General features: G+C 34.1%; 2 protein-coding genes and 1 non-coding gene across 3 annotated transcripts; all 3 read right to left on the minus strand.

Annotated features, from left to right (window-relative positions):
* Window positions 1–1,182: 1,182 nt before the first annotated feature.
* Window positions 1,183–1,264, minus strand: TRNAS-AGA (transfer RNA serine (anticodon AGA)). The gene has a single exon. It is a non-coding gene; the product is annotated as a tRNA-Ser (tRNA).
* Window positions 1,265–2,480: 1,216 nt separating this feature from the next.
* LOC143582058 (uncharacterized protein At2g34160-like) lies at window positions 2,481–6,863 on the minus strand. The gene is made up of 5 exons (XM_077064707.1): window positions 6,741–6,863; window positions 6,617–6,665; window positions 3,989–4,051; window positions 3,831–3,895; window positions 2,481–2,668 (listed from the first exon to the last, which is right to left on the minus strand). Exons 1-5 carry the CDS (start codon window positions 6,858–6,860, stop codon window positions 2,573–2,575), a joined length of 393 nt encoding a protein of 130 aa, XP_076920822.1. The 5' UTR covers window positions 6,861–6,863; the 3' UTR covers window positions 2,481–2,572.
* A 2,941-nt stretch (window positions 6,864–9,804) lies between these two features.
* Window positions 9,805–12,479, minus strand: LOC143582059 (uncharacterized). The gene is made up of 4 exons (XM_077064708.1): window positions 11,928–12,479; window positions 11,126–11,290; window positions 10,184–10,235; window positions 9,805–10,094 (listed from the first exon to the last, which is right to left on the minus strand). The coding sequence occupies exons 1-4, from the start codon at window positions 12,185–12,187 to the stop codon at window positions 9,996–9,998; spliced, it is 576 nt and encodes a 191-aa protein (XP_076920823.1). The 5' UTR covers window positions 12,188–12,479; the 3' UTR covers window positions 9,805–9,995.
* Window positions 12,480–18,467: the final 5,988 nt, after the last annotated feature.

Consider the following 18,467-nt stretch of genomic DNA (forward strand, 5'->3'; position numbering starts at 1 on the left):
AGACCTTCAGCTGAGGCATGTAAATATGTAATTTTCTGGGTCTAAAACTTTTTTATATACATGCTTAAAAATATAAATCTTATAAATTTTATTAAAATGATAAAATATAAAGATATATCTCGTTAATATCTACTAGACGCAGTTCAAAGCCTAAAGAAGCAAGAACTCTTGTGTTTTCAAAAATAAGAACAACTTTTAATAAATAAGTAGTTGGATACTTGGATATTAATCCGAGCACTACAGCAAGTGGAAATTCTTTCGGTTTCGATGCACACGACATAGCAAGCAAAAGAGAAAAACCTAAAAACTACATTCACAAATATACCCAAAACAGAAAGAGAGACGCCCAAATTGGTTAGTTTATTATACTTAAACGTTAGTATAAAGAAAAAATTATCTTTGTATAACAGAGAATATATTTGATAACAAAAACATGTTTAAAAAAAGAACCAAAACTATAAAAAATAACGCTAGACAATGAAACCAAAAGCCAATTGATTAAAAGTTAAAACCAATACGTTATTATGAAATCACGAAAATAATCAATTTTATGTGTGTATTACACGTCTAATAATAATGTTAAATTACTTCATGTGTAAACACGTATTTATTTTTAGTGGCATAGATATTAAACTAGTGTTGTGTTACAGCTCTATGATAATGTTGAAATTACTTCACATATATATCCACAACTTAAGTGATAATCTGACTTAGAAATAATAATAATAATAATAATAATAATAATAATAATAATAATAATCTAGTGCCCATAAAAAAAAATTGATTAGATTAGTGCCATATCAGTAAGTAGCCCATTTTGATCAAACTTTTCTATAAATATTCCAAGACCAACTAAAATTTCAAAACTAGTCTAAAATTTTCGTCGGGTCTGATTGAAATAATCCCTGATGCGACTGATGAATGACCCTATCAAGACGTGCCATGAAGCATGCTATTCCTTCGGATCCGACGGTTTACGGTTGTTTTGTTCAAACAGATTAATGAAACAAACCGACGTAATAATAAACAGTTGGATCTGACGGTTCAATTCATGCTTCTGTCGGATCCGACTGCTTAATTTGTCCGACGAACCCTAAATTTTTTGATTCGGGGGGTTTTGATTTTGAGTTATAGAGTGAAATTGCTAATAAAAATGTTAATCTTTTGTTAAAAAATTTAAAACGTGGACGGCAGGATTCAAACCTGCGCGGGCAAAGCCCACATGATTTCTAGTCATGCCCGATAACCACTCCGGCACGTCCACCTGTTTGTTTCAAATTCTTCGTTCAATTTAGTAATATGTTTAATAGCATTTACTTAATCTTGCTTTTTTTTTTTGGTTTTTAGCTGTTTCATGTTGGCGTTGTGCAAAACATGATTCGGATTAAGCCCATCGGGACTGGTTACATATGCACATGGTCTCGGTTTCGGTATAAGAAATGTTCAATTTTCGGTTTGATTAGGTCATGGTTATAGTCTAGTCCAAGCCTGAATAAATAAAAGAATTTGGAATAATATGTATGACCACATGAAACTTGTGTCGTGTATTTACTATTACCAATTATTAACATGTAAAAGTCAACAAGTGTAAGAAATATTAAGCTTTCTCATAATCAGGTCGGATTAAAAGCTGTCTAACAACCAGTTTGATTGAGTGCTCACTTAAACCGCTTTCATTTAGGCCGCTTGGTTATAGTGACTACCTGTTGAACCGGAGAAGCAAGTCTGTTCTCAGACCAGTCACTAACTAAAACATGATCTGATCAGTTTAATAAAAAATACTAACCCTAACCAGACAAATTGAACCCATATAACCTAAACACAACACATGTTATGTTAAATAAATGGGTTAGCGGGTTAAACTTGATGTAATCGAGTTAGGGTTGAATTCATATTTTCTTTGTTTATTTTTATTCAGAACTTAAAACTGATGGGTCAATTTAGAACCGAACACAACACGAAAAAAATCTAGTTTTGGGTAAAAAACAAGTTGTGTTCAGGCAGAGTATCTGTAACTATTAGTTAAAGAAGTCGACCCACCAACCTATTTCGTTAAACAGATCGGACCTACTAACCCATTTAACCAATTTTTATAGCCCACCAACCCGATTAACAAGTTTACATCTTGATTATTACACAGGCCGTGTTCAGGTTACACGATTTTAAGTGTGTAGATTAGGGTTGATGTTTTCAAAAGAGGTTCAAGACCGAGTTGACAAACCAACTAAAATACACAGGACCGGACCATTAATGTACCACCTTCTTGCCTGGTTTTGAATGGTACGTTACTGGCCTGGTACGGTCTTCAACAGTTGCATCCCGACCCCCACACTGTTGAAATCGACAATCCAACCAAAACTGCACGGGACCAAATCAGTACGGTCTTCAACAGTTACATCGGCACCCCCCCCCCCCCCCCCCGACTCTAAAAAGGGTTGCTTTTTGCCAAGCATAACGAAATAACATCAAACAAACAAATACATAGGAATGGTAATAAGATCTCTAACTAAAACATTTGTTCTAAATGCTACCAATTTTATCATAAAACAAACACGACTTGTAAAAGCCTCTTTTAATTCTGCTCTTCACCATTTGCAAGCTCCCTTTCCTCCTCCGCAGCAGCCATCAGCTCGTCAAATTTTTCCGTCTTCCCCAATGTTATCTCAATCTAAACAAACATCACAACAATAACATTATCACTTTTCGTATAAAGCATCACATGTTGGGTAGAGATCTTTTAAGAAGCAGAAACATTTTACGTTATCGAATTTCTTTACGAGCAAGTGACAATATGAACTTGCAGATTCATCCTTTATCTTCAAAAGCACGCTTATCATTCTTTATGTTACACATATATCGTCCTTTAGACTAACAGGCGTTAATTATTTACGTTAAGTCTAGTCATGTGCACTACCCATGAGGGTAGTTTTGTCCTTTCACTCTTTCAAAGACTATTGTGTAATTAGTTTAATGTTTTGGGTCCCATCTTTTATCTAAAAAATAAAAAATTAATCCTTGAACGGGTGAAAGGACAAATCTACCCTAATGTGCAGCGCGCACACAACTAGACTTAACAAAAAGAATTAACACCCGTTAATCCAAAGAACAATATGTGTTGCAAAAGGACAAAAGATGATAAGCATGATAAAGAATGAAACCGGCAAGTTCATGCAAACGTAAAGAGCATTTGCTGTAATTTTGTGTAAACAAAATAACAAATACTGTGTTAATTATGATAATAATCTAAACCTCTTATAATAAAATGAGTTATAGAGGTAAAACAAGTTTAAATTAAGAATCAAGCACTAATAGATCCATAGTTATCAAATGCGAGAAGCGCTCTAAAGAGATGAAGGTGCGCCTAGCGCCCAGACCTCAAGCGCAAAAAAGTGCACATAATAAAACAAATTTTTAAATAAATTAATACCGGAAACAAACATTAATATATATTAAATATACTAATAGTAAAAATTTAATACATTTAGCGAAAAAATACATCTAACCAGTACAAAAAAAAATTACCTTTTAAAATAACTAGAATATACAACACAAATAGTATACAGAATCAAGATTTATCAATAATGTTGGAGTAAATTACGTAATTTGACCTTTTTTAGGTGATCCTTGTTAAATTTTGTAAAAAGAGATCAGAAAAATCAGAAAAGATCAACAAATCCAAAAAATCAGATATTTTCTCCTGGATAAGCGCCTTCATCATTTAAAAGCGGGAAAACACCGCTTCACCTAAAAATTGCGCCTAGGCGTGTGTTTGTTCACTTTTAATAACTATGACTAGATCTTTAATGTATAACTTCCATATATGGAATTACCTTAGCTTTTTGGATGACACGTCCTCTAGATTCATCTTTTATGTCAACAGTGGATGTTATAATCTCTGCAATTATTTTTTGAACCAGCATTAATACAAACAATACATGCATTTCATACTTGAATGATAACATTTAGAAGTTATATATAATATTCATACTCTTCTCAATGGCAAATCCACTGTTCTTGAGAATCTCCGCAATAGTGACAACAGTGGCAATAGCTGCAAAGATAACCAAAATAACTTATCAACATGACAACAATGTGTAAGCATTAAGCAGTACAGTTACTACTAACTACCGTTGCAACAGAAATACCAACAACATTTTTTCTAGTTAAAGTCCCACGATACTGTTTGTTGTTAGTCAAACATGCCTTAAGATCAAAGGGCTTCTTAGATTAACCTAAATGAACATTATAATTATATTTCCCCCAAATCAATCACGGAAGAACCCTAGAAATAATGTCAATTGAAACCAGCAACCAGAAGCAACAAAAGACGTCTGAGTCATCCGACAATCCACCTACGCTTCTGCGACGTCGAAATCCTGTCAAGACTCCCGGTCGAATCATTGTTGCGTTGTACCACCGTTTGCATATTATGGTACTCTTTAATCAATAGATAATAAGAAAGGTGAAGAAAAAAATATGTCACTATGTATCGAGTATTGCCTATGTATTATTTCTCTTAGAAATAAATCAACTTTATAAATATAAAATAATGTAAAGGGAAAAAACATGATATCATAGAAAGAAACCAAAACTTCATTATTACCGAAAAAGGCGATGACGTGAAAGGAAGAGGTGACCACTTTGACCAGAAGAGTTTTTAAAATCCAAATGACAGAGGCAACTAACAAAGAGATGAGAATCTGGGTGACATAAGTCGGCACTTGATGTCTTTGTCCAAACCGTTTGGCCTTCTTGTCAAAAGTCAACGCCCACGCAACTAAGAACTGTGCGAGCCAGAGGCAATTGTGGACACCGCTTTTTAATCCGTACACAAAATACAACCCCTTGGTCCTCAACGGAAACTGCCTCTCGGTCCATATCAGTGCGCGTACACCCCAGCCGGATACCACTCATACCAGGCGTCCGAACATCATAAAGATTGTCATAAGCCCCCACCTCTAGGATTCATTTCCAAACAATTCGGCGTGTTTAAGGAAATGGAGTGTGAGGGTGCAGGTAAAGGCGGCAACTATGAATGCGAAAGCAGATACTTGAATCAGCAAGGTCATTCAAGTATCAAGTATCGGCTTTGGCATTCATACTTGCCGCCTTCAGGCTTCAACTGCACCCTCACACTCCCCTTCCTTAAACATGCCGAATTGTTTAGAAATGAATCCAGGAGGTCAGGGCTTAGGACAATCTTTATGTTTGAACGCCTGGTATCCGGCTGGGGTGTACGCGCACTGATATTGACCGAGAGGCAGTTTCCGTTGAGGACAAAGGTGTTGTATTTTGTGTACAGATTAAAAGGGGGGGGGTCCACAATTGCCTCTGGCTCGCACTAGTCTTAGTTGCATGGGCGTTGACAAGAAGGTCAAACGGTTTGGACATCAGGTGCTGCTAACTTATGTCACCAGAATTCTCATCTCTTTGTTAGTTGCCTCTGCCTTTTGGATTTTAAAAACTCTTCTGGTCAAAGTGGTCGCCTCTTCCTTTCACGTCAACCCTTTTTAGAGCTTACAAATCTCATAACACAAACACACATAAAATCTAGCACAGATCAAATTTTCAAATCATTTCATCATCTTCTCGTGTATTCTTCGTCCTCGGTGACTATGTATAAACACACTACTAATTTGAACAGTGAGTGATTCATAAATGTATTAATGCAACAACTTAACATAAAACACGTACGGTTTCAGTATTTTCAATTGAACTACCGAACTGAAAATTTGGTACAGTATTTGGTACCAGTGGCGAAGCTTGGACTAAGACACCGGGAGGGCCGGACTCAAAATGTATACAAAATTTCACAAACGAAGAAGGACGTGCTCAAATTTTCGGCCGAAAACGGCTAAAATTTACTCTACGTAAAAAAACTTCAGCTGAAAATGGCTAAATTTTACACTACATATAAAAAATGTTGGCCGAAAACGGCCAAATTTACACTACGTATAAAAAAATTTGGAACGAAAACGAATAAATTTACACTAATGCGTAAAAAACAGGGGGGCCGGGCCGCCCCCGGCCCTAAGCAACCTTCGCCGTTGTTTGGTACAGACCGAACACAACCGGTACCGTTACTCCGATTTTCATGTTTTTGGCATCTATTCCATTCGGTTTCAGTATTTTCAATGGTGCCGGCACTCGGCTTTTCATGTTTCTGGCATTGGTACCATTCTGTTTCTGTATTTTCAGTGGTACCGGTACTCAGTATTTCATGTTTTCGACATCTGTTCCATTCGGTTTTGGTATTTTAATAGTACCGGTACTCGAGTTTTCATGTTTCTGTCAATCTGTCACCGGTACCATTCTGTATTTTTCTGTATTTCAGTGGTACCGTACCGTACCAGTTCCCAACAAAAAAACCAGCACCAAGTACTCAGTATTTCAAATTTTCGGTATCAGTACTGTTCGGTTTTAATAATTTCACATTGTTAATGGTACCGGTACCGACCAAACACAATCAGTACCAAGCTACCAATACTCTGTTTTTCATGTTTTCGATTTCTGTATTTTTCGATATTTTACTTTCAATCGTTCTTCTCGACACCGAATACGTGATCCATAACCGCATTAATTAATTCAACAAATCAACACACAATTAAACACTCACCCATTCCTAGGGCAGACAGTTCAACGTCACCATGCTGTTGCATATACCTCTGCATAATCAACCACAATTAATAATAATAATTAAACACAAATCCATCACTTAATAATAATAATAATAATAATACTTTAGCGAGATTGACGTAGAAGAAGAGCGGCTTCTTTGTATTGGATACTTGGATCCGATTCTTCTTCTGTGAGTCGGTTGTGACGGTTATGTTCTCAACTGCTTCTGTGATTTCCTCCATTGTTATGATGAAACCCTAACCCTAGAGATAATAAATACAATAAATAAACAGAGTGTGTGTGTTGTTGGTTATGTATGTGAAGATAGAGGGGTTAAATCGGAAATAAATGTTTTTAGTTTTAGTCTTTATAGGTTGAAGTTGTTGCTTGTAATAATTATTATAACTTCTCATAGTTTATAATCGACACTGGATGAGTTCGGTACCGTACCGGTACCGAAAATCACAAGTTTATGGTACCGGTACCGGTACCGAAATGTTCGGTTCGATACCGGGACGGTACCCGGTATTTAAGGTAAAATTTGGGAAATACCGGTACCGTACCGTACATGTACCGGTACCGTACCGGTCCCGAAAACTCAAAACCTTGGTACCAATTCGGTACCGACAGTACCAAATCGGTACCGATTTCGGTACCGGTACCGGTTCGGTTTCGGTACCATACCGATTTTGCTCATCCCTAATTGACAGTAGGGGTGAGCAACTTAATTGCCGAACCAATTTTAACCAATAACCGACATAACCGGTGGGTTAGTTAAGTGAATTTTCAAAAACTCATCAAATACAGGATGGTTTTAGTTAAAGATAATTTCAAGCTTGCTATAACCGAATCAACCCATTTATTTAACCAACAATATGTTTGAGACTAAGGAGGTGTTTGGGATTCCTTATTTTACCTCCTTATAACTTTTCAGTAAGTTAATAAGTTATAAAATGTAACTTATAAAAATTTTCCTCTCATAATATAAGCAATCCCAAACACCTTAATACATTTTAAAAAATTAATAAGTTATAAGTTGGTGAAAATAAGCAATCCCAAGCACCCCCTAACTCCCACCAGATGGATGGTCAAATTATACCATTTTAATGGTTTTTGTTCAACGTTATTAAATTAACTTGAATTTCATTGTTGGTTTACATGTTGTCGTTTTTTATTTTATATTTGGTATTAATATTATGGATTATACATTTTGTTGGACTATGTAATGTCATTTTTTATGTAATGTTTGGTACCAAACTTTTAGGCGCAGATGCATTGTTTTGGTTACGGTTAGCCGACCCAAATTGACTCGTTATAACATTCATAACCGTTTAACAAAAACCGCCATAATGGGTTGGTTATGGTTAGATATTCATTAACCAACATATCGGTTATGGTTATGGGTTTGGTTCAAAACCGTCCTATGCACACCCCTAATCGACGGCTATGTTATTTTACGGAGAAAATTCATTAAATACTTATATGGTAATCAAACTTTTCTAAATGTTTTAGGACCCAATGTTTTAACAAAAAAAAAATTAAAATTTTTTATTTGAAGTCAAGTTTTGTAAGTGTTCTGATCTTTCTGACTTTTTATGAATTTAAAGTAAAAAACTTAAATTCAAGTGATTTGAGTTGAGCAATGGGCCTTCTGGTTCGACGACATAGAGGTGATAGTTTAAGATTGGGATCTTTAAGGTTTTTGGTTTGAAACCTAACTTAACGAGGTGAAGGGTTTTCTTCTTGATGATGTTTCTGTGTGAGTTAGGCTTGTAGTGTCAAAATCAGTATAAACGGTTGACGTCTCATATCAAGAAGGTTCACTTGAGTATTTGGGATTGTTTCGAACGCTATTAAAAGAAAGTTATTTGAATGGAAAGTATACGAGTCTTGGTTAGTATTTAATGATTATTTGTTTAGAATTTAACTTGAAAGAGAAAGTGATGGTGATGAAAACTTTACTAAATGATGATCTAAGTTTCATAATAGTTCATTTTAAGTAAAATTAGACAAAGAATGACAAAATAGTAATCGAGATTTATTTATTTAACGTTTCGGTTACATGGTTTTTAAAATACAAAACATTGATTTAAATATACCGCATGATCGAAACCACTAACATAACATGAGTGACTTTAATAGAAAGAAAATGAAAATACAACTTTAAGTAATTTTAGTTGACACTTATAAACTTGGTTACTATTAAATAATTTTCCCGCATTATATTATTTTGCTTTCGATATACTATCCTTTAATTGTGCAAAATTAAATTTAGGTTACACGAGAGCCTTTCATTGAAGGTCTTTTTTTCTCGGCACAATCCTTGTCACCGTTGATGTTTTAGATTGTATCAAATTCAAAGTGTTGGAAGATACTTGTTGAGGGGTTATATATGCAGCAAATGCAAGAAGTATAGGTGGTAAAACGTCAAAAGAGGTTAAAGTGGAGGTATCTAATGGTAATTTCTGACACAGCAAACTACCCCATATATTTTCACTTTTTACCCTCACACTTTAAATTTGTCAAATAGCAATCAATTATTTTAAATGTTTTACTTTACTAAATAAATAAATTTATTCAATGCTTTTTTGATTCACTCAACTTTCTTTAGGTATTTGGATCTTTTGATGAACACTTTTTAGTTTTGAGAATGTTAAAATTCTAATGAAAATTTCAAAGCACATTTACAAACTATTTTTTAATTTTAAATTCTTACATAAAGAATTTAGTTTTTATCTTTATAAAAAAAAATTTATTATACCTTCACAAGCTTGAGAATTTTAATGTATTACTATGCATACAAGTAATAAACATAAAATCAGAACATACTAGAGTATCGCAAGTTGTCCGAGCTACACATATAAAAAGAACTCAACTTGTATAGAAAGATGAGATGTTGGTTTGACGAACGAAACATATTATGCCTCGTTAACATAGAAAGAAGTACAACCATCTCAACCAGGCGACCACAGTCACATCGTATACACATACATATACGTATATATGCACATACACGTATATGCATCTATGCTCGTCATAAATCATGACATGAATGTCTCATTATCCATCTTGTTTTTTAAAAAGAAGTGAAAATAAACAAATATCACAAGAAACTATTTATCAATCACTATGAAACCTTTTTTAAATTCTCTCTGTTCTAAAGTAACATCACCTCAGATTCTTCTACTTCAAAAAAAATGAAAAACAAAATCAAAATAAAAGAGGTTGACTAACTGACTCAAGAAACACTCGCCTGCCTGCTCGGTTGTTAGTATCGGCATATCGCTTACAAACTAAAATCATAATTACCGGACAAAAAAAAAAACCTTTGATCGCGTGCAAAATGCTAAAAACAATGTGAATATTAACAAAGGATTCTAATCGATACGAAACATGTCTGATGGTTGCTGCTGCTGCTTGAATGTCCCAAGAACCATGTATGGGAGTATAACCATGCATGCCATAAACAACGTGAACTGCAAAGATAATAGAAAACAATGTCAAGGGTATTTTGGTAATTTCACGTTCTTGTAACGATAAAATCGACGGAATCGTGTTTATTTACCACAAGTGGGAAGGTCAAGAAACTCCAAATTGGCCACAAAGCAAAACAGAATCTGCAAAGTAAAATGGAACTTAGAGAAATGAAAATTTAAAGTGATTATTGTCATTTGAATAGCCATAAATCAGATAATCACTTGCTTAATAATACTCAGGGTTAGTAACGTAATTTCACATGTATCTGAACAATAGGTTTTCTTATAGCAACTTCTAAGTCATTATCCAAATCTGATTTTTTTAACCCTAATAATTAGGAAAACATAATAAGGTGCTTAGAGTAAAGGGTATTTTGGTAATTTAACATTTATTTCAACATTCAGTTTTCCATCCTTGCTTGTATTCAAATCTTATTGTGACCCTAAATAATTACAAAACCAAATTAAGGTGCTTAGAGTTAAGGGTAATTTAGTAATTTAACATTTATTTCAACATTCAGTTTTCCATCCTTGATTGAATCAAAATCTTATTGTGATCCTAAATAACTACAAGGTGCTTAGAGTTAAGGGTATTTTGGTAATTTACTCTTTATTTCAACATTCAATTTTCCATCCTTGCTTGAATCCAAGTATGACTATTTTGACCTTAAAAAAATTTAGATAATCAAAATGAGGTGCTTAGAGTTAAGGGCATTTTAGTAATTTTGCACTTATTTCAACAATCAGTTTTACAATTCTTCAGCAATGAGTTTCTTTCATCAATCCTAACTTGTATATCTAACTATAAAATCAGATACCAAAACTTAGGGTTAGTTCGGTAATTTCAAATTAATGTCAATAATCAGTTTCTTCCAGCAACCCCTTATTTAATATCCAAACATCGGCATAACGAGTTTAAAAGCACATTCAAACACACTACTTAGACAAAATAATAATAATAATAATAATAATAATAATAATAATAATAATAATAAAAGTAAATAAGAAAGGGTTATGGGAAATTTTCTTACAAACAAAAAGATACGAGTCCGACTATGGTAACATACGGTAGGGCGTCTGTACTTGATAATTCCCACCTCTCGCTCGACTTTCTGACACCCCACACTAACATACTTGTATACACAAAACATGCAACGTTTAAGCTGACGCCAAATAGCCCGAGATATAACGGTATTCTGCATAGAAAAATATAAACAATATGTCACCCAAATAAAACATATAATGTAAACTTATTTTATAACTGCATTGAGCAATTTCAATTATGCATTTGATGGTTTAAAAAGTTTCAAATATTTAAGTGTTTTAAGATTGCTTTATTAAAACAGATAAAACACTTGTTCGAGTGCTTGGATAAAGAAAAGTGCTTATGCTTATATGCTAATTTTAGGGTAAAATAAGTTGTTTTCAATAAGCTTCTTTATGTATTAAAAATTACAACTTTACCCTTAAGGTGAAATAAGCTAAAATCTATATATAGAGGATTTTTCATTTAAGAACCAATAATATGTTGAAAGTCGCAAGAAGCTACATAATGCATTTCTACATATTGCTTTGAACACTACACAGAAATACATTATACGGTTTCTTGCAGTTCTCAGCATATTATTGGTTCTGAAACAAACATGCCCCTATGTATGCGTTCAAGACCCTAAATGCGTCAAAGTGCCTAATCATGTTCTTGATATAGTTCACTCATGCCTCGGTTTTCAAGGCCCTAAATGTAAAATGCCTATTCTTATTCGTTCCTAATGTGCCAAAACTATTATCCAAATTATAACATAATGAATAATATGAGATTATGAGATAACATACCTTCGAATCCTACCATCATGAACCAAGATATAAATCAAGTTTGAATGCCAATCTCCCAAATATATTATAAAACTTACCGAAGCAATCCAAAGTATATTCTCTAAAACCTCAACCCATGTTCTCATTACAGGAAACTTCGGCGATTGAGGCCGAACTCCTCTCGAACACGCATCGTCCTCAAGATCATCACCGCTTGATGCATACCCTTGACTATGCCTTTGTCTCATTAACCCACCAGCAGTTGGTGTTCCACCAGACATTTTTAATATTTTTTATTATAAAAAAACTAAAATATTATATTAATTTAATTTCACTGCTCCAAAAAACTTGAAATCTTGATCTCTTAACTAAATTAAAGCTAATGGAGCAGTGTCAAAAGCTATTAATCTAAAACCAACTAAAACCCTAAAACTAAAAACCCAATCTTGAAACCTCAAAATCAAGAATCAATTCAAGATTTTAACAAAAACCCACATCAAATTCAAATCTTTATAAAAAACCCATATCAAATATTATGATTCTCACCAAACCCACATCATAAAATCCAAGATTAAACTAAAAAATCAACTAAAAACCCAATCTTGAAACCTCAAAATCTTGAATCAATTTAAGATTTTAACAAAAACCCACATCAAATTCAAATCTTTATACAAAACCCATATCAAATATCATGATTCTCACCAAACCCATGTCATGAAATCCAAGATTAAACTAATAAAAATCAAGACTTTACTAAAAACCCATCATTGTGGTGTCTTGTTGATTGAAAATAAACAAGACCCAGATGGGTTTTGTGATTTGAACAGCTTTGAATGTGTTTGATGCTTGTAATTGATGTGAATTTGAAGGTGTGAAATCTTGAAGGGATCAGTGGACAACGGCTGATGGAAGCAAAGAGGTGGATTTGCAGTTTTGGGTACACAAGATTTGTGTTTTTTTTATATATTTGTTTTGAGTAAAAGAATGTTCTTTATTGGACAGGAAAGAAAATTTATTTATTTTTTCCTGATTTTTGAAGTGTTCGATACGTTTGTTTGACAAAACAATTTAAATGATTATATAATTTTAATTAACAAGTTTAAACTATTTTTAAAGATAACTTTAATTAGAGCTATGCCTCATCTTGATTTTTAATGAGTCTTACTAAACGTACCCCACCTCTATATTTTTAGTAAGCATGCCTTTTCTTCAAGTTTCATAATAATAAGATTTAAACCATTTTGTATATTTTGCAATCATTAGTGGATTTTTTAATTAAATAAAAGTTTAGATTACATCGAAACAGATGGCAAGCGGGTAACAAGCTGCGCCGTTACCCCTTTTTGAATGTTTTTTTTCCAACCTTTTAAAGAAACCTTTTCTTATATGTATTCTTTAAAACGTTTTTCTTTTTCTTTCAAGACAGAATTACAAATTTTGTCCTTTAAACATAGCTGATTTACGGATCAAGTCTTTTAAAAAGTTTACTTTTAGGCGATGTCCTTTATATAATATATTTCCTTGCTTTTTATCCTTTAGACTAACTGACATTCAATTCATCCGTTAAATGATAGCATGTACAAGTCATGTGATGGACAAATAAGTAATTTCAACTCTACCTATATTAAACTATAAAATATTAAAATTCAAAAAACTAAGACCCAATTACAAATTTTGTCCTTTAAAAAAAGCCAAATTACGGTTCGTGTCCTTTGTTAAGTTTCCTTGCAGGCGGTGTACTTTAAACATTTTTTTCCTACACGTTATGTCCTTTACGCTAACTGGGTTAGAAAAAGTCAGTTAAGTATGACATGTGCCAGACATGTGATGGGCATAATTGTAATTTTAGTGTATCTTTAAATTAAAAAAAAAGAATATATATATAATCCCCTCCTTTCTCTCTTCTTTCTCTCTAAGCCACCACCATCACCATAAACTCCGGCCACCATAAATTCCGGCCACCGCAAACGATCCCTATCACCCGAACCCGACCCATCCTTTTCCAAAACCCGTATCCCTATCACCCGAACCCGACCCATCCTTATAATAAAGGAATGCAACCATAGTTAAATCGAAGGCCATTCTTCGTCTTCCGGTCAAATCAAAACCCTAATCGAAACTCGTTCATCGTCTTCCGCCAAATCGGGACCATAATCAAAGTCTGTTCATCGTTTTCGGCCAAATCGGGACCGTAATCGAAGTCCATTCATCCTATTCCGCCCAAATCGGACTCTGTTCATCTTATTCCAGCCAAATCGGAACCCCAATCGGAGCTCGCTCATAGTCTTTGAATCAAATCGAAGACATAAAGATGCAATCGAGTAAGAAAGAGAGTGAATCTCGGTTCTTGGGGAGCTTCCGGTGGCTACGGTGGCGGTCGTTATGCTGGAGCTTTTGGAATTACAGCCCAATTAACGCCTTCAAAAGGGACGTTTTCTTGAGTGACGAGGGAGATGGGTTGGTCGTGTAGATTGGAAGAGGGTTTGGGTTTGTTGGTAACCTTGAGTTAGGTTTAGGAGATACATGCTTCCTGTCGCCGGCCGGAATGGATTTGGTGAAAGGGGAGGTGGATATGGCGGTGAACGGTGGTGGTGGCTGGTTGCAAAAAAGGCAGTGGTTGCCGGAGGTTGGATGGGGGCAGGTGACCGGAGATGGTGCCGGAGAAGAGGAACAGTGGTTTGATGGTGACCGGAGAAGGTGACCACCTGCAAAAAAGGCAGTGGTTTCCGGTGGTTTAAATTAGAGAGAGAAAGAGGAACAGTGGAAAGAGTATGGAGTCAGGTTCGGGTGATGGGCATAAAATTACAATTATGCCCATCACATGTCTGGCATATGTCATACTTAACTGAGTTTTTCTAACCCAGTTAGCGTAAAGGACATAACGTGTAGGAAAAAAATGTTTAAAGTATACCGCCTGCAAGGAAACTTAACAAATGACACGAACCGTAATTTGGCTTTTTTTAAAGAACAAAATTTGTAATTCTGTCAAAAACTAATATAAATAAAAGAACTGGTGGACCCCACAAGTCTACATCTCAAACTCCAACACCCCCAACCTCCACACCCACCCATATCATCCCCTTTCTTTCACATAAAACCTAACTTTCATTACCACCACCACCAACCACCTCCCACCTCCACAGCCACTACACACTTGAAACCACCAGCCACCTCCCACCTCCCACCTGTAACACAGGTTCCGGCTGAAATACGTTTTGTCGGAAAAGCTTAGGTTCGTCAGAAAATCATGAAAGCTGTTGGGTCTTTTCGTGTTACTGTTTCCGTATCCTCCGACAAATCAGACTTCGTAAAACTCCTGCCGCTCGCCTTCTTATGTGGAAACCGGTTGTCGCCGCCGTCACTAAGGCTAAACCCTAGCCGGCAATTCGTTTAAACCACCGATGCCACCATCACACTCCTGTAACTACTTAGCTACAATAATAGTCTCTCTCTCTCTCTCTGTACTCTTTGAAAGTACTTGAGACGGAGAAGCCGTGGGTCACCGAAATCTCTGATTTTTGGGTTTGGGTGATAGAAACGAAGGGAGGGTTTGAAACGATGACGGGGGATATGTTACAACCACCGAAAACCGTGGTTTGTCTATCTCACTCTCCCTCATCGGAAAAAATGGAGTCGGGAAAGACTAAGGTTAGGGTGGGGTGGGGTGGTGGAGATGAAGACTTAAGGTGGGGTCCACCAATATATTTATTTATATGAATCTTTTTAAATTTCAATATTTTGTATTTTAATATAGAAATGGTTGAAATTACCCATTTGCCCATCACATGACTTGCACATGCTACCACTTAACGGAGGAATTTGATGTCAGTTAGTCTAAAGGACGAAAAGCAAGGAAACATGCTCTATAAAGGACACCGCCTGAAAGTAAACTTCTTAAAGAACCTGATCCGTAAATCGGCTATGTTTAAAGGACAAATTTGTAATTCTGTCTTCTTTTAATAATTTTATAAAGTGTTTTTTTACAAATAACTATAAAGATAGATTACATTAAAAAAGTTGTATTAGTTTTTAATAAACAAAAAAAATCTAACTATTATATTAAAGTAACATGGTTTCCACATGACCTTTAATTAAGCTATTCACATAAGATTCCACCTCAATAATTTACAAAATTTTAATTTATACCTAATAAGTTATTTAATTTTAATCTAATTATTTATATTATTAAAACAAAATTATTTTTCCATAAGGTATGCTATTATGAATCCATAAGATAAAATATGTTATATTAAACATATTTTTAGACATAAATATATTTTAATATGCTTTTGAGACGGCAAGGTATGCTATTACGTATATTATTAAATTTAACTTTTTTATTGTATTTTTTAACTACCTGTGTATTACACAGGCAATATCCTAGTTAAATAATATACGACTTGATCAACAAGTTTGGTTTTATTCTCAGTTGTTATTAATCGCGTGCACACGAACCTAATGAAAAAAATTCAAATTGTTTTGATTTTTCTTTCGTGTAGAAGAAGAGGCATATGATACAAAAGATATACGCTACTTTTTGCATGTTTTTATAAAGACATGATATCATTATTCTTAATAAATATTTTAAAAATATCAAGAAACTAACTAGAAATATATAATTAAAATGATTTTTAAATTTTGTAAAGAAAGTATTTTTAAGTTTTTTTTATATTTAATATTTATTTTTTTTAAAAACATTTTTTCTTTTTTAAGTAAAAATAAAAACTTTATATTTTTTATTTAATATTTTAAAGGAGACTATAAAATAAAAAATCTTAGAGGGGGTAATATGAAAAATAAAACTGTTAAAAGCATTGAAAGTATAGTGGAGGGGTATGACACATAGAAGAGGAAAGTACGTCTAATCTAAGGCTTTTTAATTTGTTTGGACTTTTTATAAATAGAATGTTCTTTTACCGGATAGAAAAAACCATGATTTATTTTTATTTTTTTTATTTTTCTATTATTTTTGAAGTGTTTATACGTTTTTTTGATAAGACAACTTTTTTAACGACAAACCAATTTTCTAAATGTGCTACTGGCTAAATTCATTACATTGGGATACACACGCCTTTCGATTCAGGAAGAACCCTCACTTATAGACAATGCTCGTGAACATTTGTCTGAAGATATGACGGTATGATAAGATAAAACTCGTTCAATTCATGGATTCTACAAGACAATTTATTTGTTTAATGGGATATTTGATTAAAAGTTTTATTTCACTAAAAAATAGTCCTTTCTAATTAACAATTTATTTGTTTCTATTGGGGCTAGTTTTATTAAAGTAAAATTACTTGTTTCTTGATTTTATTAATAAAATTCATTTGTTGTCGTTATAAAAAAATAAAAGTTTTATTCACTCAAATTTAACTTGTTTAAAGATGACTTTAGTTGGCCTTTGTCTCATAATGTTGGTTTTTAATACTCCCAACTATCACTCGTTGGAAGATATCACTTCTAACTTTCGACTTGTTACCCACCACTCTAAACTTTCACCCTATTTGTGTTAGGGCTGGCATATCGTGTATACCCGTACACGATAAGACACGAACACGAACCTGTTAATACCTGGTGTACACGATAATACACGATAAGAGTGGATGGGCGATGATTTTTGGTAGTATTTGCAGTACAAGACTGCGACGGCGTGGAGAGTGGAGACCAGAGGAAGCACCGGCGGCTGCGGAGCTGATGGCCGGAGAGGGAACTGGGAATGTTGTGAGAATCTTTAAGGAATTTAACAAGCACTTAACATGTACTTAACAGGTAAACAAGTATTTTACCTGTTTAGTACACGAAACCTGTTAAAGGCTTACCTGATACCTGTTAAAGTCGTGTAGATACGTGTCATGTATTCGTGTTGTTGGGTATAATTGCTAGCCCTGATTTGTGTCACACCCCAACCTACGACGGAAATGCCGGGGTGCGAATTGTTGGTTTACAGCTCACAAGACACTATCATGCAGTTTATGACAATATCTAATTTATTTATTTAAAATTTCCAAATCAAATACACATATTTCGTCCAAATATAAAATGGATCCAAAGATAAATAACAAAGGTAAATAATTCAAAACACTTTGTCTTTCTTTTATTAAGTAGCCTAATGCCCTTTCTAAATGATCCTTTCCTTCACTTCAAATCAAATGATAACCCGCAATATTCATACAAAATATATAGGTTTGTCAACACGAGGTTGAGTGAGAGAATCACCAGTTTTTGATAATATGATATTATATGCATAAATGAGCAAACCCATACTGTAAGTATCTACAATTAAACAAATACAAGTAATTGGTGTCAGTTAACATTGGCTAGCGAATCGGGCTTTGGCTACCATGACGATATCAATGAGTATGCTAGAATAAGCTATGGATCTCTTTGAATGCTCGAATTAAACAAATAAGCAAGTAAGCACATAGCAAATAATCATTTAATCGATCAACACACAATATTCATTGTTTGCTAATTGTGCATAGTATGTGATATGTAAAGTATGAATAGGTATACATAAGTCCCCAAAAGATTTTAAAATAGTAGAAAATAGGGGAGTGATTA

This window comes from Bidens hawaiensis, unplaced genomic scaffold, assembly GCF_021521415.1.
Source record: "Bidens hawaiensis isolate Kalapana, Puna unplaced genomic scaffold, B.hawaiensis_p1.1 tig00031429_1, whole genome shotgun sequence".
Lineage (NCBI taxonomy): Eukaryota > Viridiplantae > Streptophyta > Magnoliopsida > Asterales > Asteraceae > Bidens > Bidens hawaiensis.